Source organism: Talpa occidentalis, unplaced genomic scaffold (genome assembly GCF_014898055.3).
Source record: "Talpa occidentalis isolate TD23 unplaced genomic scaffold, MPIMG_talOcc4v2.1 talOcc4.7, whole genome shotgun sequence".
NCBI classification, from domain to species: domain Eukaryota; kingdom Metazoa; phylum Chordata; class Mammalia; order Eulipotyphla; family Talpidae; genus Talpa; species Talpa occidentalis.
Window position 1 is genome coordinate 99,520,818 of NW_023605083.1, and position 27,164 is coordinate 99,547,981.

Here is a 27,164-nt window from a genome sequence, read left to right on the forward strand (position 1 = left end):
TTATGGGCAGAGGAGCAGAGGCAGCCTTGAGGCCCCAGAGTGTGCTGTGCCCGCCCTGGGCCAAAATCAGGATTCTGTCCTTGCTGAGTAGGACTTTGGTGAACCGGCCTTGCTGAGTGGTGTGACTCCTGCCTTCTCCAGCAGAAGCAGTGGGCAGGTGGCACCATGGCCTTCTCCCAGGTGCAGTGCCTGGATGACAGTCATGTCAACTGGCGCTCAAGCGAGTCCAAGCCTGAGTTCTTCTACAGCGAGGAGCAGCGGCTGGCTCTGGAGGCCCTGGTGGCCGATGGCACTGACGCCTTCTATGAAGTGCTGAAGCGGGAGAACATCCGAGATTTCCTCTCTGAGCTGGAGCGCAAGCGCATCCTGGAGACCATCGAGGTGTATGACCCAGGCTCTGAGGACCCCAGGGGCACGGGCCACACTCGAGGGCCAGCGGAGGATGGTGTTGGTGACAGCGAGGAGAACAGTAGGCCAGGTGGGGCCCCCACCGAGGCGGAGCCGCCACCCTCACTGGAGTATTGGCCCCAAAAGTCAGACCGCTCCATCCCACAGCTGGACCTGGGCTGGCCTGACACCATCGCCTACCGGGGCGTGACCCGGGCCAGTGTCTACATGCAGCCCCCTATTGACGGGCAGGCCCACATCAAAGAGGTGGTACGCAAGATGATCAGCCAGGCCCAAAAGGTGAGCCAGCTACTGATCGGGAGTCCCTGGAGAGGAAACTGACCCAGTGGGCCAGACTGGCCCCTCAAGAGCTCCCCCCACCTCAGTGCCTTCTCACTCAGTCCAGCAGCCAACACGGAGATGTCAAACGGTCCCCTATGGGTCTCTTGGCTGCTTCCTCTTCTATCTTCATGGGACTTGTTGGTGTCTTTGTAGAAGGAAAGGGTGCCAGGATTCCCTAGCAGGTGATATTGGGCTGCACCATTTGAAAGGGCCTATCTGTATTGTTGAGGGATGTTTCTGATTCCCCCAGACACGATGAGCAGGTACCCCTAGAAGAAGGTGCTGCAATGGGGTGGGGCAAAGGAGGATTTTGGACTTTCTCTCACTTACTGTCCCTCTGGATGACTGTGATTAATGTCTGAGAAACAGAAAAATGCAAGTGCTCTGGTGTTGTTTTTGCTAGGGTGGGGAGTAGGCATGGAGACTGAGAAGTAGCCTGTGTCTATCTGAGGCTGGCCTAGAGGTCTGAGTTCAAATGTGCCTGTTTCTTGACTTTGCTGGGCAACAGAGAGCAAGTGTCTTGCCCTCTCTGGGCCTCTTCTTGAGCTTTGCAATGACAGAACTTCTCCAGGCTGGAATGTGGGAGATGGCATCATACGTTCTTCATGGGTGGGAAACTCAGTGAATCCAGCTGAAAGTTGTTCACTTAGTTGAATTTCACCACAGGAAGGGACCTCTGGCACGGTCTGGACCTCCTCTTCCCGACCCTTGCCAAATTGTGCAGTGTTCTTGGTGTGGGTAGACAGTCTCAGCTTATACACTGACACACTTTCTGAGAAGGGGTGCTCACCACTTTCGGGGAGAGCCAGGCCATTGCTGGATAGCTATGAACATGAGCAGGGGCTTCTCCCCCAAGTGGAAGTGTCTCTTCATGGTTTCAAAGCATATCCTGACATGATTGATAAAGCCTGCCTAGCGAGCTATGTTGAGAAGGATTCTGAAGTCAGGTCTGGGTTCAGCAGAGAGTAGTGAGTTATTAGTAAAGTCTGTGCTGGCCTTGGGTCATGGGCCAGGAATTTCTAGCGGAGTCTAATCCCTTCACTGTACTGGGCCACCAAATCAGACAAGACAAGAAGGCTGACTTTGAAGACATCCTGGCTGACACATAGGGCCTGGGGAATTTTGGAGCACAGAAACCAAAAGTGGGTCAGGAGCTGAGAAGGTGGTCACAGCTTACGTTTCTATAAAGGTGGAGTTCCTGTCCCCCAAGGGGGCTGGCCTAGTTAGATAGACTGTGTCAGGGAGCCTGGCTCTTAGCCTGATCCCAGGCAGCTTTAGGGCTTCAGGTTTCTAGTCTAAAAAATGGAGGTGTTGAGAATAAAAGGCTGAGTCTTTCGCTATTATGAAGATGGCATCAGGTGACCTGAGAGAGAAGGAGTTGGAAGAAGAGGCAGGGATGTGGGAGGAGGGAAGGGCCCCCATAGTTTTCAAACTGAATAATCTGCCCCACACCTGCCATGGGGTATGTGCTGCTGACATGGGTACCTGACTTGAGGTCGCAGAACCCAGTTTTCTAGGAGGCCTTTTGGGTTCCCATTACCCAGCCTCTACTCCTTTTTTTTTTTTTTAATGGGGAAACTGAGACCCTGGTGGTGCCAGGGTTCCCCCCGCTCTGTGCCTCTCCTTCCTACCAGGAGAAGCTAGGCAGACACCAGTTCCCAGCTTGGCATGAGAACAGCCAGAGTCTAATCTCCCCCAGACAGAAAGACAGCCTGGCCCAGTGATGGGGCCAGATAGGGGTGCCTGGGGCCAGGTTAGGCACTTAGAGCATCCTGCCCACGTCTCTACAGCCAGGGCTGAGACCTAGCCACAGCATACAATCCCACACATCCACCCCCCCAACTTCATTTGCTCCCCCAAAAGCCCCACAAAGTTATTGGTGTCACCTGTCCTAGGTGACATAGCCAGGAGATAGTCAGGTTTGAATCCCCAGTCTGTGTGGCACCACATCTGGTGCTCTCCTACAGCCCTGACAGGTAGGCTGTGGCCCTGCCTTCATCTCTCTCCGTGTGGGGCTCACCGAGACTGCCGCCCACTCTCAGACAGCAAGGAGCCTTGCAGGCGCAATGGGAGGAGGCTCAGAGGTGACAGAGGCCAAGAGCCTCATCTTTCAGATGGGAAAGGTGCAGCAGGGAGAAGCACAGGGATTTGTTTGCACCCCACAGCACCGTGTTAGCAGCTTCTGCTTTCCAGCCGGCCTGCTTCCCTGTCACATTCACCTCGGGACTTATGGCCAACATGGTGTGTGCGTGAACTGGCTGTGATGACAATAGCTAGTTTTATTGAGTGTGAGGCATTTTATAATCTTAGTTATCTGCCCCATTTTTCAGATGTAGAAACTGAGGCCCAACTGGTTAGTCCCTGCCAAGGTTACCTAGCTAGTTCTTGGGTGGAGGGGTGGAGCCCAGTCTGTGTTGTCTTCAGACTCTAGGACAGGTCCCCTCCCCATCCTCCCCCAGCCCTGGCAGGACACAGTGACAGGCAGGGCAGGGAGGGGCAGATCCTCCAAGCTGCCTGCAATCCTCCTCTCTCCTCTGCTCAGACGGTTTCTCAGGCTTGCAGGGGCCAGGCCTTGATGCTGACAGACGCTGACGGGGCGTTTTGCCTGGCCCGCCCAGCGGATCTCCCTATACCTTATCTCTCCCCATGAATCACTTTCTCGCCCCTCATACCTGCGTCCGCCTCTTACCCCCATCCCCACACCAGTGCAGGCACAATGTCCCCTTCCCCAGGCCTGGGATGGGGATCCCACTGTCCAGCTGCCTGGTCCAAACCCTGGCCCCCTTCCACTGAGGCACCTGGGCTGGGGCTGCTGGAGCTGAGTCAGGATGGCCCAGGCCGCCTCCTCAGCTGGTATGTCGTCAGCACGGCAGGCAGACCCTGGGGCAGGGAAATGACACAGCACACACTCAGCCTGCCCCCAGCTCAGCTGCTGGGAGTGGCTGTGTTCCCGTCAGGGCTACCACAGTCCCCCCCTTTCCCAAAAGACAAGAATGGAGCTAATGGGTCACAGTACTAGGAGCCAAGAATGTGGGGTCCCTACTCTGCTTCTCCTGCTGTGTGACTTGAAATGAGCCCCAGCTCCTCTCCGAGCCCGAGTCATCGCATCTGTAAAATGGGCACAGGCGTGGAAGCCTGTTTCTTGGTCCTTTCAGCTCTGACACCCTGCTCCCCTGTGATTCTGAACTCCTCTGAGACAAGATCTGGTGTGTCCTGGGTCTAGCCCCACCGGGCTCCAGCTCCCCCAGATGGAAGGTCACCTGCCTGCCTCACCCCTAGCCCCCTGGAGCCAGTGACTTATCTGGGGAAAAAACCTGCTGTGGGGTTCCAACTGCATACCAGAGGCCGGGCCTGTAGTATCACGTCTGGGAAGGATGAGCCTCGGCCTCGCTCTGCTGCAGCCTCTGAGGAAAGGGGTGAGGCTGGGCTGGGTCAGGGAGGGTTTGGGGAGGGAGTGCTACACACACACGCGCACACACATGTGCGCACGCACAGTATAGGGGCAGGACTCCTAGCAGGATCTCTTTACTAGCCCTGACAGCCAGGAATGCCCCCAAAGCTGGGGCAAATCTTATACAGGAGAGGAAGCTAAGGAAGAATAACAAAAGACTTGACTAGAACTCAGATCGTACACCTGCCAAGCCAGGGCTTGGGAATGGAGACCCAGAGACATTAAGTTTCTTGCCTAGGGCCACACAGCAGGAAGGGACTGTAACCAGTTTTCATGATGCCCGATTAACCCTACATCTTTTCTGCCAGGCCCCCGCCTTCACATGCTGAAGTCTTGGCCCACGGCTTGGCTCCAGGAGAATAAAAGCAGCTTAATGAGGCATTTATTAAATGCCAACTATATGCCAGGTGCTGAGCGGGCACTTTACCTAAACTGTAATCCTCCCAGTAGGGATACTTCATGAAGTAGGTGTTGTCTCACAGTGTAGATGAGGAAAGTGAGACTTGATGGGGACCAGAGAGGTTGAAAAACTTTCTCAAGGTCACAGAGCTAGTAGGTGGAAGAGGTTGGCTCAGCATCCAGGCCTGCAGGCTTTGGGCCCCCTTTGTCTGGAGAAGTGTCTTGTCTATTCTTTTGGAGCCTGCCCCTTTGGGAGCACTGGAACCTCAATACCAGCCCCCAGCTTGACTCAGGACAGTAAAAGCATTTTCATAAAGCTCCATGTCCTCATCAGACTCCCAAGTCTGAGTGCACTAGCACTGGCGAGAACAGGGGAGCCAAGCCCACCGTGGGCCAGGCCCAGTGGACCAGGAGGGAGGCTGTCGTTATCCCTGAGTTGGTGACACAGGAGCAGCCTTGATGCTTCAAGAGGCCCCAGGGTTGGCCCAGTCAGCTCTTCCAGGGACACGCTGGGGCCCAGAGTGGGCAGCAGCTGGCCCAGGCTCCCACAGCGGGTTCGGGGAGTTGTCTTGTGCCTGCGCTAGCAACTCCCAGCCCAGTGCCCAGGGCCCTCACCTGCCAGGTGGGGAACCATCTGATAACATAATCCAAGGTGTTGGCTCTCATTCTTGTCTTCTCCAAAGGCTTCCTACCCAACGGCATATGCATCTTAATTGAGAGTCTGGAGCAGCTCTGGGCGTTTTCATCTTAATTGAGAGTTTGGAGAGTGTCGGGAGCTTCTCTGCCAGGAAGGAGGGCTGGCACCTCTGGGCCAGGTGCTTGTCAGGCTCCTGAAGCAAGGGGCGGGCAGCTCACACCTACCGGTGCTGCCCTCCCTCCCACCAAGCCAGGAGGCAGGCCTGCCATCACACTCATGTCACATATGGGGATGCCAGGGTGCTGAGGGTCAGAGCAGGCCACGGCCTGCTGAATGTCACACAGGAGTCTCTGGTGTTGCGAGCCTGTCCTGGGCTCCACAGACCCCCAGTCTCCCTGCTTTGGCAGGTTCACCTGAACCCCAGGACTGTCCTCCTGGGCTAGCAGAGGAGGACTGGGCCTCTCCAAGGCCACTGGCTCACCTTCCCAGCTCTGCAACCCCCTTGCTGCTTGCCTTGGGCCTCAGTTTCTTCATCTGTAAAATGGGATTGGGCACTTGTCTGGCAGTGACCACTAACAGTTGTCAGCACTATGGGGTCCCCCTGACTTCACCCTCATGCAGGTGGGCCCTGGTTGGGTGGGCTGCACCGACTTCCTTTGCAGGGTCTGCATGATCCCAGCTTCAGGCGCCTTCCCAGGTTAAATGCCACGCAAGGCAATAGGAAGACAGGCTTCTGTATAGGGGACCCAGGTAGGAGCCCCAGCTCTGCTGTTGCCTAGCCCTGCTGTCCAGGGTGCCACTCCCCCTCCAGCACTGCATTCCTCCCTCAGGGCCATGATGCTGCCAGTGCCTAATCAGTCATAGTGAGATCGAAATGGAAAAAGGGAATGTAAAGCATTTGGTGTGGTATCTAGCACAAGCTGACATTCAGTTAATGCCAGTTCTCTTCCCTCTTTTCCTCTGCCCTCATGTGCACACCTCTCTTTCTTGGGGAGTAGTCTGGGTTGAGAATGGTGAGCTTCCCACCCTGGAGGAATTCAGACAGGGACTGGTGCGACGCAGCAGGGAGGACGTGTGACGTAGGTGGCCCAGGACCTCAACCTGCCCTGATTTGTTGTGAACCGTGGGCACGTACTTTTCAGAGCAGTTTTCATGGTGGTTTAGGGTGCTCAGTAACCCCACATTATCTGTCATTCTTGGACACCAGAGAAGCTAGGGTTTTAAAGGTTTTTAAACTTAAGATTCTGAGATTTTTGACTTGAAAATTCCTAACTTGTCCCACACATCTACTATGGAATGGGCTGGCTGACTCACGCACCTGCACCTGAAAGCTTGGAGGCTCTGATGTCCCTCAGGGCCAGTGGGAAGAGAGACATGCTTGTCTTCTGTCTCATCCACAGGCCACAGCCCTGGTCACCTGATGACCTTCCCCACTCTATGTTGGTCCCTGTCCCTGAGCATTCCTGAGCCATGGTGACAGGACCCATGTCCACCTGGGGAAGGCTGGAGACTGAGGGCAGGGCCCCATGCCGCTGGGCTGGGCTGGTCAGAGGGCTCTGGGTGGGACCAGTATGTGCTTATTGACCCCCATTTGGCTGCAGCCATTTGGCGCTCAGGAGTCCTGAGCTTCCTTTAATTGTCCTTAATGAGGCTTCTGTCTTAATAGTCCAGAGGGTGGGGAGGTTTTTCCAGAGCTGACAAATATCTGAGAGGAGAAACCTCAAATTCTTCAATCCAACGTCCCTTGTTCCAGAAAAGAGGAACTGAGGCTGAGAATGGGGAAGTGCCCTGCCTTAGACTACCAGGGAAGGAGTGATAGAGCTGTGAGCCCCTGGGGCATTTACATTCCAGGCAGTGCTCCTGGCTTTGTTTGTTTCAGAACGTGAGGTAGGCCCTGGAAGGCGATGGGCAGCTGGATTGTACACAGGATCCCCCTCTGGGAAGGAAGCTAGGAGCTGGAAGCCTCTGCCACCATCTGACTGCGTGTCCCTTGGATCCTAACTCCTCCCTGGAAAATAGAAGTGGTCATCATTGCCCCTTCTTGATCCTGGAAAAGGGTGTCAGTAGTTAATCTTGGCCATCCTGACCCCACCTTGGTTCGCATTTGCTACTGTCTGCAAAGTAGCAAAGAGGATGCTTTGCTCCCTGTCTACCCAAGAGGCGGGACCCAGGTGGTCTGTGACAGGTGATCAGAACCAAAAGATGCACAAACTGATTTGGAGGGTGCTGGAGTCAGGGGAGCACAGCCCACAGTGGGGCCAGTGCCCACTCCTAAACTTCTGGAGGCCTGCCCAGTGCCTGGAGAACCAGGTCTTTCAGACCTAGCAGCAGTAGGGAAAGGGAGTACTGGGGCACATTGAGGGTATGGGAAACTGAGGCCCTGTGTCCGGGTCTGCCCCAGTCCTGCTGCTGGAGGAGAGGGTGGGGCAGGAGAGCAACCCTTTCTGTCAATTCCACACTCCCAGTAAGGGAAGGGGGAGCCGTGTTTTTACCATGGAAACAGCTGCAAGCCCTGGACTCTCAGCCCCACGAGTGTACAAGGGGGTGGTGGTATCTATAACGCAGGTCTGCGGAAGAAGATTTCTCTCAGCTTTTTTATGTCTGAGAAGGTCCTCGTTTCATCTTTGGTTTTGAAAGCTATTTTTACGGAGCATGGAATTCCAGGTTAACAGTTTTTCTGTGAAGTGTCTTAAAGATGTTGCTTCTAGCTTAAGTTGATTCTGAGAAGTCTGCTTATCTTTGTTCTTCAATATGTGATTCTCTCTCTCTCTCTCTCTCTCTCTCTCTCTCTCTCTAGCTGCTTTTAAGATTTTCCTCTTCATCGCTGTTTTTAAGGGATGTAATTACAATGTTCCTTGGCACCATTTTCTTCATGTCTCTTCTGCTTAGAATTCATTGAACTTCCTGGACTTGTGGTTGTATAGTGAAAATGTTATGGACATTGTTTTTTCAAGTGTTTTTCTGTCTTTCCTCACCACCCTCCTCCTGTTCAATTTATGAAACTTCAATTACATATATATTAGACCTTTGATATTGACCTACAGTTCACTGACACCCTATGCTGTTTTTTCAATCCCTTTCTCGGTTTGAATTGTTTCTAGTTCACTGATACTTTCTCCTGTAGTGTCTAATCTGCTTTGAATCCCATGCAGAGTATTCTTCATCTTGCATGCTTATTTACCCACTATTTAGGCAGAGTTCTGAGAACTCTTGTATAGACCTTGAGTATTAGAGGAGCCTGCATTCTGGTTTGAGGGAATGGAAGTGATTCCTGATCCTGTGTGAGCACCAGTGGTTTTTCCCAGTGTTCCTTTCCAGGGGCCTGATTCTCTCCCTGTGTCCGTGGTTCCTCCAGAGCATGTACTGCTGGCTTAGCGGCTGAAGCTTGAGGGGGCACCCTCTGCAGATCTCTGGATTTTGTTCTGTCATCACTCTCCCCTTTGGTTACGCCATCCTGCAAATTCTGGCTGCTATGCTCTGAGCCAACACTTCTCCACTTACCTCCACCAACCCTCCCTCCTTGTGCTGCAGCCTGGGGGAGACCAAGGCACGCCCAGGCTGACTCTCTTTTTTCCCCTCTCTCAGGCCTCACCATGCTTGCTGTGCTGCCTCTTGGTCGTGGGCTCATGGATTTTGCTTGCTTTTTGATTGCTAAAACAGGAGTGTGAGTACAGGTTCTGTTACTCCATTGTGGCTAGGAATGGAAGTTGAATCCAAGGTCATGGTGGCCACTGTCCCAACTTGTAGGACAGTCTGCAACATTCCCTGTATCATTCCCATGAGGAACTATCCTCCCCCAGCCTCCAGCTGCCACAGAGAGCGGGGCAGGTGATGATTCTCAGCCTGTCCACCCCCATGGGTACTGTGAGTCTGGGAGATCAGGACTCCAATGGGTGTCACGAGGAGGCTGGTAATCAACTGCTAGGTGCTGACTGTGGACTCTTGGGTCATGAGCTGACTCTGTACCTGTGTTGTTCAATTCACCCTCCAACAGCCATGCGAGTGGGCATTGAAACACCCTAGGAGGAAACCGCAGCACTTGCCCCAGGTCACACAGCTTCACAGGAGCACAGTCTAGAGCCTGGCCTGTGCTGCCACCATCAGAGCCATAGAGACAGACCCAAAGATGCAAGACTCTCCCCACCTTCTGCACTTTCCAGGTGGTAAAATGGAGGCCCACAAGGGGCAGGAACTTGCTTGTGCACAGTGTATGTGGTCACTTTTGGCCTCCTGGCTCCAGGGCAGATGGGATGAATCTTTCTCTCAGTCTACTCTGGAGCACTTTGAGTGGAGAAACCATGGCTGTCCCTACCTGAGAACCTAAGCGGGTGAGGCAGACAGGTCATTCAGAGGGAGCTCTGGGTGAGAAACTACCCCCACCTACCAGGTTTCAGGATCCAGGCCTTGGAGAGACAGCATGCCACCCAGTGAGTTGCTGGGGCCAAGGCTTTCCAGATTCCAGCCTCCCCTCTCTCTTTTCTATGGCTCTGATTTGGTCTTGCCCAGAGTATGTGTGGGATGGGGTCAAGGAGGTGACTGGTGGTTTCTCTAGGTTGGCCTCGAGATAGACCAAATGTACCCCCACTTGGCAGATAGGGAAACCTGGGGTTCAGGAGGGGCTGTGGCCCTGGGTTGCCCTCCTTTCTGCACTCTCTTCTGGGCTGAGCCACTTGGACACATTCTCACATTCTTTGTCACAAAAAGCTCCCTGACACCCACCTTACTTAGGCTAGCCCTGCACTGGGCCTGGATGGGGGTCCTTGAAGAGCTCCCAGTGTCATGGGCATGCTCAGTCACTCAAACAGATAATTAGGTGATGTAGTGAATCCCTCTGTACCTCAGTTCCCTCGTCTGTAAGATGGGAGTACTAACTGCTATGCTGAAGCATAATTTGTGAAGACCTAAAGGATGGCAGTTGTCATTATAAGCTTTTGCACAGTGAATGTGCAGCACTGGTCTGCATACTCTTGAGCAGAAGACCCTGTGGGTGCAGCACAGCCCTGGGCTTGACTCTAGAGTCTCCAGCCAGCTTTCCTATATATGAAACAGTAAGGGCATGACAGGACTCAAGGAACAGGACTTCAAAAACTCCTGTGACTGACTAAACAGGGCAAGCTGTGGGAGGATCAAGTTCCCCTTCCCGCCCCCAACATCAGCTGGCACCTGTTAGAACCCCTCCATTGAGCACCCATGGGCACCAAGCCCAAACCCCAGGGCGAGCCACTGCTCAGCCCTGGAACCCCACGGGGGCTCCACCATGGGGGCAGGCCCCAACAGATCCAGGCCAACAGCACACCATCCCTGGATTCTGCACCCTGCCTGCCAGAGGGCAACGTGGGGAACAACACACATGGAGCGGTCCTGTTGGGGCTCGTCACCTAGCCCAGGTCCAGGGCGAGTCCCTGGAACCAAGCCTGACAGATCCTTGAGGAGGGTGGGGGGCAGCAAGGAGGGCAAGGGTGGCAGCTTCCAGGGGAAGCGTATGGCTGCAACCTTTCCAGGGCGGCCCACGAGCTATTCAGCTGCAGGGGCAGTTTATTCAAGAGGATACTGAGATTGGAGCAACTTTAGGATGGTGGGGTACTAGGGGAGAAGTCCCTGCCACCACCCCACCCACCTCAGGACTTCATCACCCTTGAGGGCCTGGTAGTAAAATTCCAAACTTGTGAGCCCACCCTGCTCTCACATTGTGCCTCATGCAGCTTCTCCTCCACCCCCTCGTCATACGATCTCTGGCTTTTCCTTAAGCATCTCCTGGGATGGGGAGCTCACTCCTCTCAAAACCCCTGCATAACTTTGGGGTCAGAAAGCAATCCACCTTCCCATGGCTGCCCCTGCACACACTGTAGCTGCTCACTCTGCCCCATCTAAAACAGCCCTTCAGAGACTCAAACACGGTGAGTGATTGGCCCCCAGAGGACGGAGCAAACTCCAGGCCTCAGTTATCCGGGAGCCGTGGCTGGTCCCACAGCTTCACTACACTTGTTGAACCAATGAGAAAACTGGGCCCAGAGAAACTAAATGTCTTACCTAGAGTCACTCTTGTGGTTGCAGGGCAGGGAGAGGCCCAGGAGCAGCTGGATAAGCCCACTGGAGTGTGCAGACACGTCCCCTGCTGACCCCACCCAGTCTGCCTCCCTGTCACACTGTGTCAACAATCCCAGAGAAGGGAGTGTGCTAGGCCACCCTCGTGGCAGGCCTGGGTAGGTTCTAACCTGACTGTCCCCAGCTTGCTGTGTGACCCAGAGCTTTGTGTAAGGCTCCTCCAGAAAATTCTCAAGTCTAGGATGGGGCAGTGACACCAGCCTTGGAGGTTCAGCAGTATCCAACCCCGGGCTGACATTGCTGCCCAGTGTCCGGGAGAAGGCATAGAGAGACTGAGCTCCGCTAACCACCCGAGGCAGGCAGCTCTTCATCTCCCTGCACAATCCTTCCCTACTCTTCCTTCCTCATGTCTGAGCTCTGGCCAGTGCCTGCCAGCCTGGGACGAATCACTGCCCACACCAGCAGTGGCTAGGCTGGGGGTGGGGTAGATGCACCCTGACTTCTGTGACCCCAGCCTGCACCAGGTCCAGGAAGTTGGAGGTCAACTGTTGTGGGGACAGATATCAGATGACAGGAAAAGTACATGTGCTGGATTGGGCTCTGTCCAAACCAGACAGGACAGGTGGCAGCAAAGGAACCTTCCCAAGTCCACACCAGCCTGAGGATACACGGGGCTGCACCAGCTGCTGCCTCCCCTGGCTAGTCACACCTCTGGTTCATCTGGGCCTCCAGAGATACCGGTGGAATGGTGGGGTGGCCTGCCCTGAGGCCAGAAATACAACCCAGGAATAGACTGCAGCAGGGTCCCTGGGCTGAACCCTGACACCCACAAGGAAGGAGGCCTCCTTGGAAGCTGAGTCAAGTTCCAAACCTCAGGATGCAGACCCTTCCTGACTCCCAAAACCTTTGCGAGGTAACCTTCCAGGCCCCTCCTTGACATTCTCTTCCCTTCTCATCTCGTGCCTGCCAGGGTGCCTGGCTTAGTCTTCTGTGGTCTTGTGTTACAGAAACAGCAGGCATGGGCAATGTGCTCCTCTCATGCTCTGCTGCCCCGGAGTCCAGCCTGAGTCACCAACTGAGAATCTCATATCCTAATTGTCAACTCCTAACCCTAGAATTTCACTTCCTGGTCCTAGTCCTGAGGCTGCAGGAGCCTCAGGTACCTCAAGAAGTACCTATCCCCTCCACTGTGCTGCCTGACAGCCCGTTCTCTCTTCTCCCAGGTGATAGCTGTGGTCATGGACATGTTCACTGACGTGGACATCTTCAAGGACCTACTGGATGCCGGCTTCAAGAGGAAGGTGGCCGTGTACATCATTGTGGATGAGAGTAACATCAAGTACTTCCTGCACATGTGCGAGCGGGCCCGCATGCACATGGGTCATCTCAAGGTGAGCCCCCTGGTCGGTCAGTCACAAACACTGTAAACACCTGCCTTCTAGCGTTAGAGCCATAGGAACATAGAGTTCAATCATTCTAGAGCCTCCTGCTAAGTGGTCACCTGGCTTCTGGTTGAATGCCCTGAAGGACAGAACACACACTATCTCCAGTAGTCAGAGATAAGATAACATTATTAAGGGCCTGCTGACCAGGTTTTAGAGCCCACACCAGGGCTCTAAAGCAGCCTGTGCCACACTGGTTACCTGTCTTTGTTTGCACGCCTCCAGTGACAAGGTGCTCACTAGCCCAGCTCCAGCAACTCACACCCTAGCTGGAGAGCTCTGATTTCAGGGAAGTCCTTTCTCGGGTTTATGCCAAATTCTTTGTCTCTATCAGTCCACCCACTGGTTTTAGTATCTGGCTCTGGCAAGAAGCTCCTTTGGCTGAGGTCAGAGCAAAAGGCTTCCTTGATGTCTGCAAAGTTGAACTGGATCTGAGGAGCAATAGTAGAGAAAAGGAGCAGAGGTGGAGAAGTCAGGATGGGCCCAGGTTCTCCGTGCTCCTTCAGGGTGTGTCCTCGGCCATGTCCTCCCCTGTGGGTATAGGATCCCAGCAGAGGGGCCCATGGGCCAGTATGGCCAGGCTCTTCTGCTCAGACAACCTGATGTTTGGTGACTTGTGTGGGGACAGAGGGGGCCTTCCTTCCACCTAGCCATCACTTGGCACCTACGTGTGTACAGCGCGTTCCCTAGAGAGTACAGGTCAGTATGTAGTCATGTGATATAATGCAGTAATTAATAACAATAATGACAGCTAATGCTTCCACAGCATTTGGCCCCATCCTTGGCACTTAATCCGATTAAGTTATTTACTCCTGATAACAACCCAGTGGGGTAGGGCAGCTGTTCCCATTTTACAGATGAGGAGGTAGAGGAGATGCCAGGCTCACCCACTGCTGGTCAGTTAAGGATAAGGGGAGTGGGGCCAGCACCAGATCCCTCTGGCTCAGCACAACCTCTGACAGGTCAGATTCCTTGGGCTTCAGACCTGTGATCTGAGCAAAACCTCAGGAGGCGGCGCCGCCAGGCTGCTTAATGAAGGACTGGGCCCTTGCCTGTAATTTGTCAGCATTCGTCAAATGCGCACCTTCTCCCCACTCCCCTCCCCAACCGGCTCAATCCTTTCAAGTGGGTATGAGCTCTCCAGGTGGCGAGTCTCTGACTGCTGGGACATTTTTATGTGGTCTCCCTGGTGCTCTGACCCCAAGCCCCACGCTCACCTGCCGCTCTGCCTGCCATGTAATTAACAATGGGGATCGACTCTCACGGCAGACAGCTCATGCTGGAGGAGGTCCAGAGTGTAGAAAAGGCAGCTTTTGAAACATGAATGCAGAGGCCTCAGCCCTGTAGGAGAACCTTGGGGCTCTCTATCCCGCTCTCTCCCATGCGCAGGAAGAGACCCAATGGGACCACCCTCCTTCACACCTGCCTCGTGCCCAAGTCACATCACTCAGCCCCCTCTCATCCATGCTGATGGGGATCCCATCCCAGGTTGGCCATTCCAGAAGACTCAACCCCTGTCCAGTGCCCTAGGGCCTCTTCTTAGGAGGGAAGTCCCAGATGCAAGGCTCTGGGAGTTTTCAGTGCCTCCAGGAGGTAGGAAGTGGCTAGGCTGAGAATGTGGCCAGAAGGCTACAGGACTCCCTGCTACATCTGCTCCCACCTAAAAGCCAGTAGTGAGAAATCAGCATAGACAACGAGGGCAAGACCCTTGTCCCTGACCCTGGCTGAGGCTGCACTGGGCCGCAGCCAACCCTGCTCCCGACCTGCTGTGCGACTCGGGCTGTGGCTCACCTCTCTGAGCCTCCAGTGCCTCATGGCCATAATGATGCCTCATAGGTTTGTCTAAGGATGAAATTAGAGGAGACAATGGTTATAAAAGTGTTCTGTGAGCTAAGGGGAGTTACGCAGCTGTTGGCAATAACAAGAAATTATAAACCCTAGGCCCTGGGCAGGGGAGGGGGTGACAGTAAGGCCTCCTCCCCCACTTCAGCTTAAAAATGAGTCTATAGCCTGGGGCATGGGAGGGACAGCTCAAACTGAGGGTCCCTGACCCAGCTTGTCCCCTCTGGAGAAGGGGAAAGTTCTGCAGGGTGACAGTGACGTGCCCAGGAGCTGGAAGCTGTGGGAAGGCCAAGCACCCTCATGGGAAAGAACATCGACCCTGACTTCACTCTTGTTTTTGAACCTGCCCCCTCCACAGCCTAGGCCAATGGCCAAAGACTCCTGGGGGCTCAGCTTGGCCAAGTGTCACGATGTTGAGGGCCTGGCAGCATGGCCTGCCTCCCTGCCCGCAGGCCAGCTGGGCCCGGACCTGTCTCAGAAGCACTTCCTTTGCTGGTAATCCCTGGGCCCGCCCTCGGCTGCCTGCCGCCCCTGCCAGCCCTGCAGCAACCTGCCCTTAGATCCTACAGGCCCCGGGTACTGGTTATACCTGGTGGGATCATACTTGTGACCATGGGGGTGTAGGGCATCAGTCTGCGGGTAACATCAGGAGCCCCAGCTCCAAATCCCAGCTCTGCTACCTGCACCCCAGCTCTAATACCTGAACCCCAGCTCTGCCACCTGCACAGGAACCTTGGGCAGAACACTGAAACTTCCTAGGCCTCAGTTCTTCTTGTTTGAAAAATGGGATTATTGCTATTTATTTGGCAAGACTGCTATGAAGAGTGAAGGCAGCCATGTGGGGGCAGTGCGCTCAGTAATGAACTCCCTGCCCATCCTGTCCTTGCTTGGGATGGCCGTAACTCCTTCCAGGAGACCCTAGCTCTGATCTGAGTGCCAAAGAGCTTCCTTCCCTCTGAGCCATGGTGTGACTGGGCACCACCCTCATGCACCCTTCCTTCCAGCCAGCCCCCACCAACCTCCTTCCTGAGCTCTGAGTTCACACCAGTGTGTTCTTGAAACAGGCTGTATTGCTTGGGTCAACCCTAAGCTGGTCTCCAGGTGATCGGGAAGGACATGCACCAGCACCTCCCAGTGTGAGATTTCAGCCATCCCCCAAGCACCCCAGCCTGCCACCTCAGCCTTTTCCCTGAGGATCCGGAGGGAAGTGTGGGGACGACACCACATATTACAAGTGGGAAGCAGAACCTGGTCTTCTCACCCCTCTGGGTCACAGGGCCAGGCCATGTGACCAAGCCACATTTGGGTGCTGAGGGATACCCCAAAGCCAGTGGGAGCCAGGCTGGACCTCACAGCGCATAGCTTAGGGAGGAAAAGGGTTATAAGATGCCTGGGTACTCTGAAAAGCTAGCTGACTTTGTGCAGCCAAACTGGAAAAACCAGCAGCCACTTGGGCAAAGGCCGGACCCATTTCTTATGAACAAAGAAATACCAGCCAGGGTGGCCATGGGAAGGCACTTGGTAAGGATGCAAAGACTCAGCCTGCAGCTCAGGGTCTATGCTGAACAGGCCAACCCTGCTTCTGGTGCTCAGCCCCGCCTCCCCTCCCCCCCACACCTGCCTTCTCTGATGCAGGCCTGGATCTGTGATGAATTCAGTGTGGGGCAGTGCTTCTCACACAGGGGGCTTGTCTGGCTGGGCATATGTCAATGTCTGGAACGCTCCCAGTACTGGCATGTGCTGGGTGGAGGCCAGGGATGGCGATAAAATTCTGTGATGCACAGGACAGGTCCCAAATCCAGAATATCGGCAAGATTGAGACTGAGTAACCGCCCTGGTGCCCAGCACATGGGGACATGGGCTCTCTGCCCCCTGCTCATCACACACCTGGGCCAATCTCGCTGTCACCAGTCAAACCTGGTCAAGACATATCTCGGGGCCTCCCTACTCTGTGGACTTGGGAGATGACTGCAGGCCCTGGCAGGGGATAAGAGGGGAAGATGCTGCCAAGTACAGCTGAAGGCCTCACATACCACTGAAAGACTAGTCACTCCCCTTCTGCGCACATAACCATCAAGTTCTGCTGATAGTCCTGGCTTCTTAAATGGCTGACTCCATTTCAGATATTTTCTGGTCCTCTGTGTCTGTCCTGTCTGGCCCTGATTAGAGTGGAAAGTGCCCACCTCCACTGTACTGGCATCTTCTGGCCCACAGGCCTTTGATTTTGTGGCTTCATTCAGCCCTGAAGCGTAAAAATGGTAGGCCTATTCCATAGATGAGGAAACTGAGGCATGGAAAGCTGAGTTGGAATCTGGTGCCAGGACTGAAGATATGTTTGACTGGAGCTCAATTGCCCTGGAACCACCCTGCTCTGGGCAACTTCAGGCACCTCTGCCTCCTCCCAGCCTGTGGGTGGGCTTTGTAGAGGGCAAGTTCATCTCCATATGAGCACAGGAGGCCTGGTGTGGATGCAGGCCGGGGTGCTAGTGCCCACCCCACCCTCCTTGGGGCAGAAGACCCCCTCAGAGCCCACGGAGTACTGCACAGCCATCCTCTGTTGTCCTCTCAGAGACCCATCACTTGCCCCCTTTCATGAAGAAACTAAGGTTCCAGAGGGTCCAAGGACTTGCCTGGGGTGTCCTCCACCCTACCTGCTGCGTTCTCTGCTGGGGGTGTCCCAGGGCTCAGAGACAATGCGGCTTTGTGGGATCCTCCACCTCTGCTCACCTGAGCCCTGACTCCTGAGACATTACCTCATCTGGGCCAGGCCCCATGGGGCGGGGCCCACCCAGGAACAAACAGGCAGGGATCTGCCACAAGGCGGGAAGGGGGGCGGCCACAAGCCCCCACCTGTTGCAGAGTCCCAGGGCTAGATGGGCCTCAGAGCTCCATGCCAGCCCCCAGCGTGCAGACAGAGAAACTGAACCAGCAGGACCCAGAGCCTTGCCGAGCGTCACATGGCCAAGGCCTGCCTCTCGCCCAGAGTTGAGTCACTTGGAGGTATTGGTGGTAACCTCCTGAGCCCTTCATTTGGACAGGGCTTGGAGTGGCGTGGGGCAGACATTGGTTCAGGGGATAGAGGCCGGCAGCCATTCTTCTAGGCTGAAGAAGGGCCCCAGCATTAGGAGCACAGCATCAGGAGCCCACAGAAGCCACAGAACTGGTCTGTGGTTAGGCACAGGTGACAGGGAAGGCCTCACACTGCCTCCAGGATCTTTGTTCTGACTCCTGGCCTCCCAGCACTCTTGGTGCTAGGTACAAAGTCACGAGCAATAATTGTCCTGGGCTGAGGCCAGCTTCCTGTTGAGTTGGCTGTGTGCAGACAGGCAGCCTGGGGGTGCTGGGAACTGGCCTGGGAGCAGAGGCTTATCTGCTTTCTGGGCTGGGTCCATTAACAGGATGATTGTTCACACCATGGCAGGGTGGGCATCCATGGAGACCTGCCCCTCAACCTCTGTGGAGAGTGCCTGAGCCCTCCCCTTGAAGAGAGGGGTCTGGAACCTGACACAGAAGGGACCAGGACAGGAGCACCTGGACAGTGGGTTGGAGAGGTGGACAAGCTCTGGCTCTCAGACCCTCCCTTTCTCTGTGTGCCCCCTACCCTGCTTCAGGCCCACCTTCTTACCCACAGCACCCTTGCTGTCCTCTACATCCTGCTCTCCATTCAATTCATTACACCCTCCCCATGGATACCAGGACCGTTCCCTATCTCTTCCTGCGCGAAATCCTCCCATGGCTCCCTACTCTCCTCAGGCCAGAGTCAGGCCTTGGAGCAGGTACGGGGTCTTTCATCAGCATCCAGCTGAGCCCGCTCTGCAGGCTCTGTCCTCCCCCCTCCTCCCCCAAAGTCCTCAAATGCCTTAAACAGACTGCTGCTCTCCTGGCCAGGCCTTTGTATTCCGAAACTGGAATGCCACTGTCCCTTCCCACCCTGGCCCCCTCGCTCATCTTTCACACATCAGCCCTTTCCTGGGAGCCTCCCCACCTCCCTAGCTGGGACTATTTCTTATCTCCCTCCCCCTCACCTCCAATGTGGGATCCTTGTCACAGTCATCTCTATGTCTGCAGCCGGGGCCTCTTGACAAAGAGGTGGGCTGTTAATAAGCTGGGGCCAGTGAGTAGGCCAGAGCCAGACGTGGGGTAGTCACAGAACAACCTAGTGGTGAAACTGTGCCGGAGCTCCTCAGAAGAGTGAGACTTCTGTCACAAGGGGCGTGCAAACAGACCTGTCAGGACGCTGTTGAGCGGGCTCCTGTCCTGAGCAGGTGTCGGATTCACGGGACTTGTGTGAACAATGAGATCCCCAGCCTGACTGCAGACCTGAGTCGGAATCTGCCGGGCCCAGGAACCTGTGTTGCTAACACACCACACCAACGTTGCTCACAACAGAGACCCGTCTCCCTCGTGCCGTGAGGTTCTACATTGGGGTAACCTCAGCCATCCCCTCAACTCCTGGGTCTCAGCCAGGCTCACCCTGCCCTTCCTGGGGTCTGCCATGCCCCACCATGGCTTTTCACACCTCTGTCCCTCGGAGCAAGAATCTCCTCGTTGCGAGGGGAGAGATGCCAGCACCAGTGGTCACTGCTTTATGTGTCATTCTGTCTGCTGTCCCCCAACACAGAATCTCAGGGTGCGGAGCAGCGGGGGAACAGAGTTCTTCACGCGGTCAGCCACCAAGTTCAAGGGGGCCCTGGCACAGAAGTTCATGTTCGTGGATGGAGACCGTGCCATCTGTGGCTCCTACAGGTGACTTTGAGCTTTTCCAGGGTGCCCAGGAACAGACAGTTCCAGTTCCCAGGCGGTTTCTGCCCTTAATCCTGCCTTATAAAACCCTGGTTATTCCAGGTCATTGGTCCCAAAACTGCTGAGGTGTGAGCAGGTCGGGGCACACCCATGCTCTGAAAACAGAGAGAAGGGCTTTCTTCCTGGAGACTGTAGTTTCAGCCTAGAGGTGTCACCAGCCTGGAGGTGGGGTGTGGGCCAGGCCCTTCGGGTCGTCACTCAGAGCTGCCCTAGGGAGGCGGTGGTGGCAAAGACCCCGATGTTGACACCAGCACCCAGGGCTGCTCTGGGCATCCTGAGTGGCCTTATGGGGTGAAATACTGCAAGGAGTGGGGATGGTGTCATTTTACACAGGCTCCAGACTCGGGTCTGACCCCATGGCAGGCGCCCTCTACCCCCACTTGCTTTTCAATCCCATAGGGGCCCTGTAGCCAGAGCCTGATGAGCACCAGCCTATGGGTGCTCTTGGCTCATTCAGAGGCCTAAATGATGCCCTAGAGAGGGTCTCCCCCACACCCCCACATGCCTGACCTGACTGCCCCTCTCCCTGTGTTGTAGCTTCACGTGGTCAGCCGCAAGGACAGACCGGAACTTGATCTCCGTCCTGTCCGGCCAGGTGGTGGAAATGTTTGATCGGCAGTTCCAGGAGCTGTACCTCATGTCACACAGTGTCAGCCTCAAGGGTGTCCCCATGGAGAAGGAGCCCGAGCCAGAGCCCATCGTGCTGCCCTCTGTGGTCCCACTAGTGCCCTCGGGCACTGTAGCCAAGAAGCTTGTTAACCCTAAGTATGCACTGGTCAAGGCCAAGAGTGCTGATGAGATTGCCAAGACGTCCTCTGAGAAGCAGGAGGTCAAGAAGCCCCCAGGGCTACGGGGCCCAGCGCTGCCTGAGCGGCCGGGAGACCTCCTCGAGCCTCCCCCCCTCATCCACCCAGGGCTGCTCAACCTGGAGCGGGCCAACATGTTCGACTACCTGCCCACGTGGGTGGAGCCGGACCCAGAGCCCGGCAGTGACATTCTGGGCTACATCAATATCATCGATCCTAACATCTGGAACCCCCAACCCAGCCAGATGAACCGAATCAAGATCCGGGACACGTCCCAGACTGGCGCTCAGCTGTGGAGGCAGAACCAGGACTCCAGCCCCACCCCAAGGCCCACTACACCCATGAATGGGGTCCCCACTGAGAACGGCCTTCCCCAGAGTGACCCTGAGCCACAGCCCCCTGTACCCAAGCCCAGGACAGTCCCCGTGGCAGACCTACTTGCCCAGGATGACAGGGGTGTTGGCTGGTCCCTGGAGAGCCCAGAAGAGGAGGCACCCCAGAATGGGACAGACCATGGGCTGTCCAGGATGGTGGGCCCAGACCACAACCCCCTCCAGCGGCAGCTGTCTATGACCCAGGATGACGCCAATGATGGGGAGGCAGTGATCCCCAATGGGCTTGACGGGGAGGAGGAGGAAGATGATGATGACTATGTGACCCTCAGTGACCAGGACAGCCTCTCAGGCAGCTCCAGCCTTGGCCCTGGACCCCGGCGGCCCTCACTGGCCTCCTCTTCCGTTTCAGATGAGTATTTTGAGGTGAGGGAGCGCTCAGCACCTCCCCGGAGGCGACACTTAGAACAGGTGGCCAATGGGCCAGCCCAGAACGCCCGCCGACAGCTGGGTGCCCCCCACACAACCCGAGGGACCTTTGGTGGACGCCTGGTTGCCTCCCCATGGGCTCAGGGTCGGGAGAGAGAAGAGACAAGCACTTCGAGGAGGATGCAGGCCTCACACTCCATGGACAAGGAGGCACAGGTGAGTCAGGGTCCCCATGCACCAGGGGTGCTAGGAACCCTCCCCCAAACCTCCCGAGTGCTCAGAGCTGCCATCTGCTGAATAATGAGTCCCTGGCTCAGGAGGCTTTCCTGGTTACAGATGGGGAATTGAATAGAATAGGGGAGAGGGCAGGAACCACCTGGGATCGTGTGACACACCATTAGCAACAGTGGGGACCCTTTGCTTCAGTATCCCCCAAAAGGCAACCCAAGCCAGCCGCTGGAGCCGAAAAAAAAAGGCACTTAACACACCCAGAGGTTTCAGATGCCTGGTGTCATGGGATGTGACACCACGCTGCCCATGAGCGTCTTCCCCATGGGTTGCCGACCATGAGATGGTGGCAGCACAGAGATGTTCCTTCACACCCTCCAGGTCACACAGCAGTAAGTGGTCCTCATCCTGACCTTATGTCAAGCCACCTTCCACTGTGGTCCCAAGGGACCCCTCTCCTGCCCTGTCCCCTAGGCTGGGAAACAGCTGACATGTGTCCTTCGCCTTTCCTGGTAAACTTTGAAGACCAGGGACCCAGAAGCCTGGCACCTTGCAGCTCCCGCTCCTCCTCCCAAGCCTATCCTACCTGGAAACAGCACACGGCTGATCATGCCCGGCATGATCATAAGTACCATGGGCAGCATCTTGAGGTAGCTGGCCAGGATGGAGCCCCCCTTGGCATGGTTCAGGTCCCGGGCAGATAGTGACCGCTGGACGATGACCTGGAAGCAGGAGAAGGGAGTGAGTTCCAGCCCACGCAGGGACACCTGGCCAGCCTTGGGGTGTGCTCCCCTTAGCCTGAGACAAGTGCAGTACCCCAGGGCATGCCCAGCAGAAGCAGAGCTCATTCTTAATGGCTGAGCAGCTAGGGCCATGGTGCTCTTCTTCCAAGGCCTTGCTCTCCCCATCTGTCCAGTAGGGTGGTGTGGACACTTCCTGGCCCACCACCCGGCAATTGTCAGGGCTGGAGTGATATCAGGGGCTCCCCCCAACCCCTGATTTCCCGGCCCCTCTCAGGAGTGGCTGGCACACTCAGGCACGTGCCGGGAGTGCATGCTGGCACCAACTGTTTTGTGTCCCTGGCAGAGGTTGGGAGCTGGAAGATCTGGAATTCTAGAAAACTAGCAGTTCAGTAGTGGAGGGGTGCTGGACACTGCCTGTTGACAACTTCTTATGTGGCCTCAGGCAAATCCTAATGCCTTTTCCAGATCTGCAGAATGGTGGAGGGGGGCGGTCATCGGATTAATGGCATGAATGGCTTCTGGGTCCCTGGTCTTCAAAGTTTACCAGGAAAGCTCTGACATTACGAGTCAGCTTTTTAAGAAATGGCTTTATCAAGATAGAATTCACATATGGTTCACCCACCTAAACTATAATTCAGTGGGTTTTGGCATGTTCAGAGTTGTGCACCTTATTAGTTTGAAATGTTAGTGTTTTTCCTTAGCTGTCTCACAGTTGAAATCACCACCTCCAGTTCAGTAGTAGAAATGATCTGTGATTTTAACTTATTTTCCAAACATGCAAGTTTGACCAACAGCTCCCAGCATTTTCTTTTTTTTAAGATTTATTTATTTATTTATACAAGAACCGGGGTACCGGCCAGATGTGCGGGAGGGTGAGAGGATTCACCAGAGACAGAGTGGGGAGCAGAACAGGCAGACTGACGAAACACACTGCTGAGGGGAGCAGCAGGGGAGACAGGAGAGGTCTGCCACGCCATGTGGGTTTCTCCCTGGCTGGCCGGGAATCAAACCCACGCTGCAGAGGCTGTGGACAGTTTCACAACACTGCCCTCAACCCGCTGCACCACCAGGGAGGCCCAGCTCCCAGCACTTTCCTATAAGATGTAACTCTCAGCAGCACTGGGAGTGCAGGGCAAGCTGGTCTCAGTCCTGCTTCTCCGCCAGCTCTCTGGGTATGAGACAAGCGCTGGCCTCGGTCTCCCTGTCTGGACAATGAAGGGGTTGGGCCAGATTCCCTGCAGACCATCCCCCTCAGATGTCCTGCGAGACCAAGACCCAGGGCCTCACTCCTCCTGCGAGAAAAGTTCCGTTTCCCTAAAGCTCTCCACGTCCTATTCTGTTAATTCATGTTAAATCATTCTGTGTGGGACAGGTACTGTTGCGCCATTGTACGGGTGAAGAAGCTGAGGCTCAGGGTCCCAGCAGAGCGAGTATCAGGCAGCAAGGCCACTCCTATGATGTTGGGACTACTGCCCCCCAGCGCCTCTCAACACCGGCCCAGTCTTCACCTCCCAGGCCCACTGTGCACTTGTCTGCAAAATGAGATGTTATCTTCCCCCACGGGGTTGCTGCAAAGACTAAGTGAGGCTATTCTGTGGTGGCCAAGCCCATGCCCAGCTGGGCATGAGTTCCCTGAGTTTTAGGTTTCAGTTTTAGGGTGCAGGCTTCAGGGCCAGTAATGGTTGGGCACTGGTCCAAGGGCCTTTGAACCCTGGCTCCACCCTTCAGGGGGGTCCTGAACTGGCCTGGGTGCCCCAGATGGGGACAAGAGAACACCCCTGTGGGTGAAACAAGGTCACAGGAAGTACACACTCAGCACTGCCTGCTCTGCCCTAGGGGCCCTGAAACTGTGGCCCCTGCTCTAACAGCGTAAAGAGGATGACACTGTCTCAAGCAAGAGTGCAGCAGCAGGTGACAGAATGGTCACCACCAGAGTGTGCGGGGCTCCAGGAGACCTTCTGGTCTGTGACCCTCCTGTTGTATAGACAGGAAAGCTGAGGCCAGGCATTGGCAGGGGCAGGGCCCAGGTGGGAGCCCAAGCTAGGGCTCTCTGCCCCGTGGACTTTCTGCCTGCTGTCTTGCCAGTTCTGTTTGTTTTGATTGTAAGAGTGTCACTTCCTCATAATGGGTGAGTTAGAAGATAGTGGAAAAGTTAAGATAATAAAAAGTGCCTGAGCTTCCAACATAGAGAACTGCCACCCGGCACCAGCCAACCTGGGCATCTTGAAGGTCTGCCCCGGGCAGGGGGCTGAGCCAGCCCTGCAGGTGCCTTGCAGTGCCCCTGGTGGCTGGTGAGGGTCACAGCAGAGCCACAGCCTTCAGTGGGAGCAGGCTGGCAGCATGTCCTAGCATGCAGGCCTCTGCATTGCAGGGGTCTCTGGGCGCAGGCCCAGCCACACACTGGCAGACCCAGTCTGAGCAGGAAGAGGACAGGAAGGTGAGGCCAGGCCATGGGCCCCAGATGCCGATGGTACTCTGCACCTCGGAGTCAGTGGTGCCCCCCCTCCATCCCCTGTGTGACCCTCTCATCCATGCAGTGAGTCCCTAACTAGAGGCCAGGTGTGTGCTGACTCACTTAGCCTTCATGGGAAAATCTCCTGAATGATGTCCTGCCCAGAGTCACCAGTGCCGCGCCAGGCCCTGCTGAATGGGAAGAAAAGGAGAGGTACCCGGGGTATAAGGGCACAGGCTTGTCCTCAGCCCTTCCAGGGGGCCAGGGCAGGCACCTGCTGTGGGGCTACTGATTCCAGACCTGGAAGCCCTCTTGCGGGACATAGCAGGTGTGGGAATTTGGGGGTACCATGTTACAGATGGGGGACACCCTCCAGAATTTCTGAAGTCCCCCAACCTGAATTGCTTCTATTGTCATAGCCCAGTGAGGATCTTTGCACAAACACACTGAACACGCAGTGCTCGGGGGAGGAGCGGAGGCTGGGGGCCCCCTGGGCACGTCCCTCTCTGGACAGGCAGCGTGGGTTATGCTCTGTTAGGATGACAAACGTGCTTGCGGGAAATTACCCTTAGCATCTACCATATGTAACATTTCTCCAGCTCGTAGTAGGGGTGCCTTTATCCATAGGTACTGACAATTCTTTTTTTCTTTTATTATTTGTCTTATTATCTATCATTGTATATAAAACCCCAATCACTCGGGTTGTCTCAAAGTCCTGATGACAGGAAATCTGACCAATTACTGGATGTGTCACCTACAGCCTCGGTCTCTTCACGATCATGTCCCCTTATCCCTGTAACAGATTCTGTCCCAAATGCCACCGTTTGTAAAGCAGTTGAGATATGTGCACTGTAGTTGACACTTGCTGTACTTGGAATAATACCTCAGGAGAAATAGAAGCTTATGTGGAGAAGAATTAGCCAAAATACTCTTTGGCTACAGGAAGTAAGAAAACCTGATCCTCTGCAGGATTTGTTTAATTCGTTGCCAGAAAACATTGATTCATGGTTTAGAAAAATCTTTCAGGGAGGATTCCTACTGTTGTCACTTGTCCTTGGCATAATTTTACTGGTTAAACTGTGTTCTGTTGTCCCTCCACTCTGGTGCAGATCCCAGCTATGCCCTTTGGGCCTCAGTGTTCCGGCCTGTGAAAGGGGCTGGCCTGGTTGCCTCACAGGAAGACGGGCCTCTTCCACCCCACAGGCCTGGCTGGGTTGGCCCTCAGGCCTAGCTGCCTGCCCGTGGTAGCTGATCCAGAGGTGCAGACGTCCATCAGGCTTTACCTAGTGAGACTGCTGCTTCAGAGGCCTTTTCCCACCTGAGTGCTGCCTGGAGCTGCCACATCCAGAGGAAGGCAGGGCAGGTGCCATTGCCTGCTTTCTCCCAGAGAGGGGCCATGGCCTTCTGAGGTCACCTGGTGGGTTCACAGCTCGAGAGGACTAGAGTCAGACTGGAAGAAGTCCCACACCCAGCACTCAGCAGAACTCCAGTTGAGGTGCTGCATCTCACAGCCTGGGCCAGCCCCTTTTACAGAAGGAGGAGGCTGGGGCAGGGGCCATAAGGAACAGAAGGAACTTGCCCTACCACAGCCACAAAAGGTGGGATTATCCCCATATGATGCATGGGGAAACTGAGGCTCAAATTTGTGAAACAAAACGTGACTAGGCCCACCAGCTGGTGAATGGTAGGGCCAGGAGATAAACCAGGTGTGCTGGCTGCAGCCTCCCTGGCAAGAGTACTGAGGGGAGGGACGGAGTTATCCACAGCTGCCCCTGCCCCCAGGATCTCACTTTCTCTTCTCTCTCTCCCCCAGGGCCAGCAGTTCCACCATTATGGAGTCCCTGCCTCAGGGACCAGGGATAAAGATGGCTTCCCACGGCATTTGAGAACCCCAGGGCCCCCAAGGTACCGCCCTGCTACTAATAATGCCCAGACCTCTACTAGGAAAGTGGGCCCGGCTGTGGCAAGCCCCCACCACTGGCAGACCAAGGGCAGCCCAGTGCCCCGCATACTGCCTGATGCTGGGAGCCCAAGGCTGACCCGAAACACTAACCCCCTTGCTGACGGCCGGGGCACCGAGGTGCATCCAGGTCCTTTAGGACTGCCATACTCCAAACTCTCCCAGTCGAAGCACCTGAAGGCCAGGACGGGCAGCAGCCAGTGGGCCTCATCTGATTCTAAACGGAGGGTCCAACCCCCCCGGGACCACAAGGACCCCTAGCACTTACTCCTGCGCCTGGAGCCATGCCATCCTCAGCCCCCACCTCAGCCCAGACACCATGCAGGTGCTCTCAGCGCCATGCCAGGAACTGACAGACGGGCTGCCCATCCCTCCAGATCTGCCCTGGAAGACAGCAAGGTGGGCTGGGCAGGTGACGTTGACACTCACCTGGTCCGTGCACCAGTACCAGGTGGCCATGATGGTCAGGCCGAAGGTCATCCCGGTCCATGGGAGGTCCCCCGTGTGGGGGTCTCGGAACATGTGCATGGCGTCTGCGCGCGGCAGGTGGCAGGTCGTGTTGGGGATGGTCTTGGATGGGACAGCCAGGGCGTAGGCTTCTGCCAGCTGCTCATACCCGCCGATCCGGTTGAAAGCTGGAGGCGGCAGGCGGGACAGGGACAGGTTGGTGGCTGGTGGTCCTGACTCCTGTCCCCCTCTGCTCTCATCTCACAAGTAACTTTCTAAAACATCAAACTTGACCTTTGCCCACGTCGCCTTTCCCAGTGTCTGGAGAAGTGCGGAGGGTAGAGGGTTTAAAAAAATAAGTGAATGCAGATATTATTTTATTTGTATTTAAGATAATGCTATTAAATGAGCATTTTGCA

At 55.5% G+C, this 27,164-nt stretch overlaps 1 protein-coding gene across 1 annotated transcript; it reads left to right on the plus strand.

The window, feature by feature from the left end:
- Window positions 1-27,164, plus strand: FAM83G (family with sequence similarity 83 member G). The gene is made up of 5 exons (XM_037493521.2): window positions 1-687; window positions 12,485-12,652; window positions 19,167-19,291; window positions 19,886-21,131; window positions 26,152-27,164. Exons 1-5 carry the CDS (start codon window positions 166-168, stop codon window positions 26,557-26,559), a joined length of 2,469 nt encoding a protein of 822 aa, XP_037349418.1. The 5' UTR covers window positions 1-165; the 3' UTR covers window positions 26,560-27,164.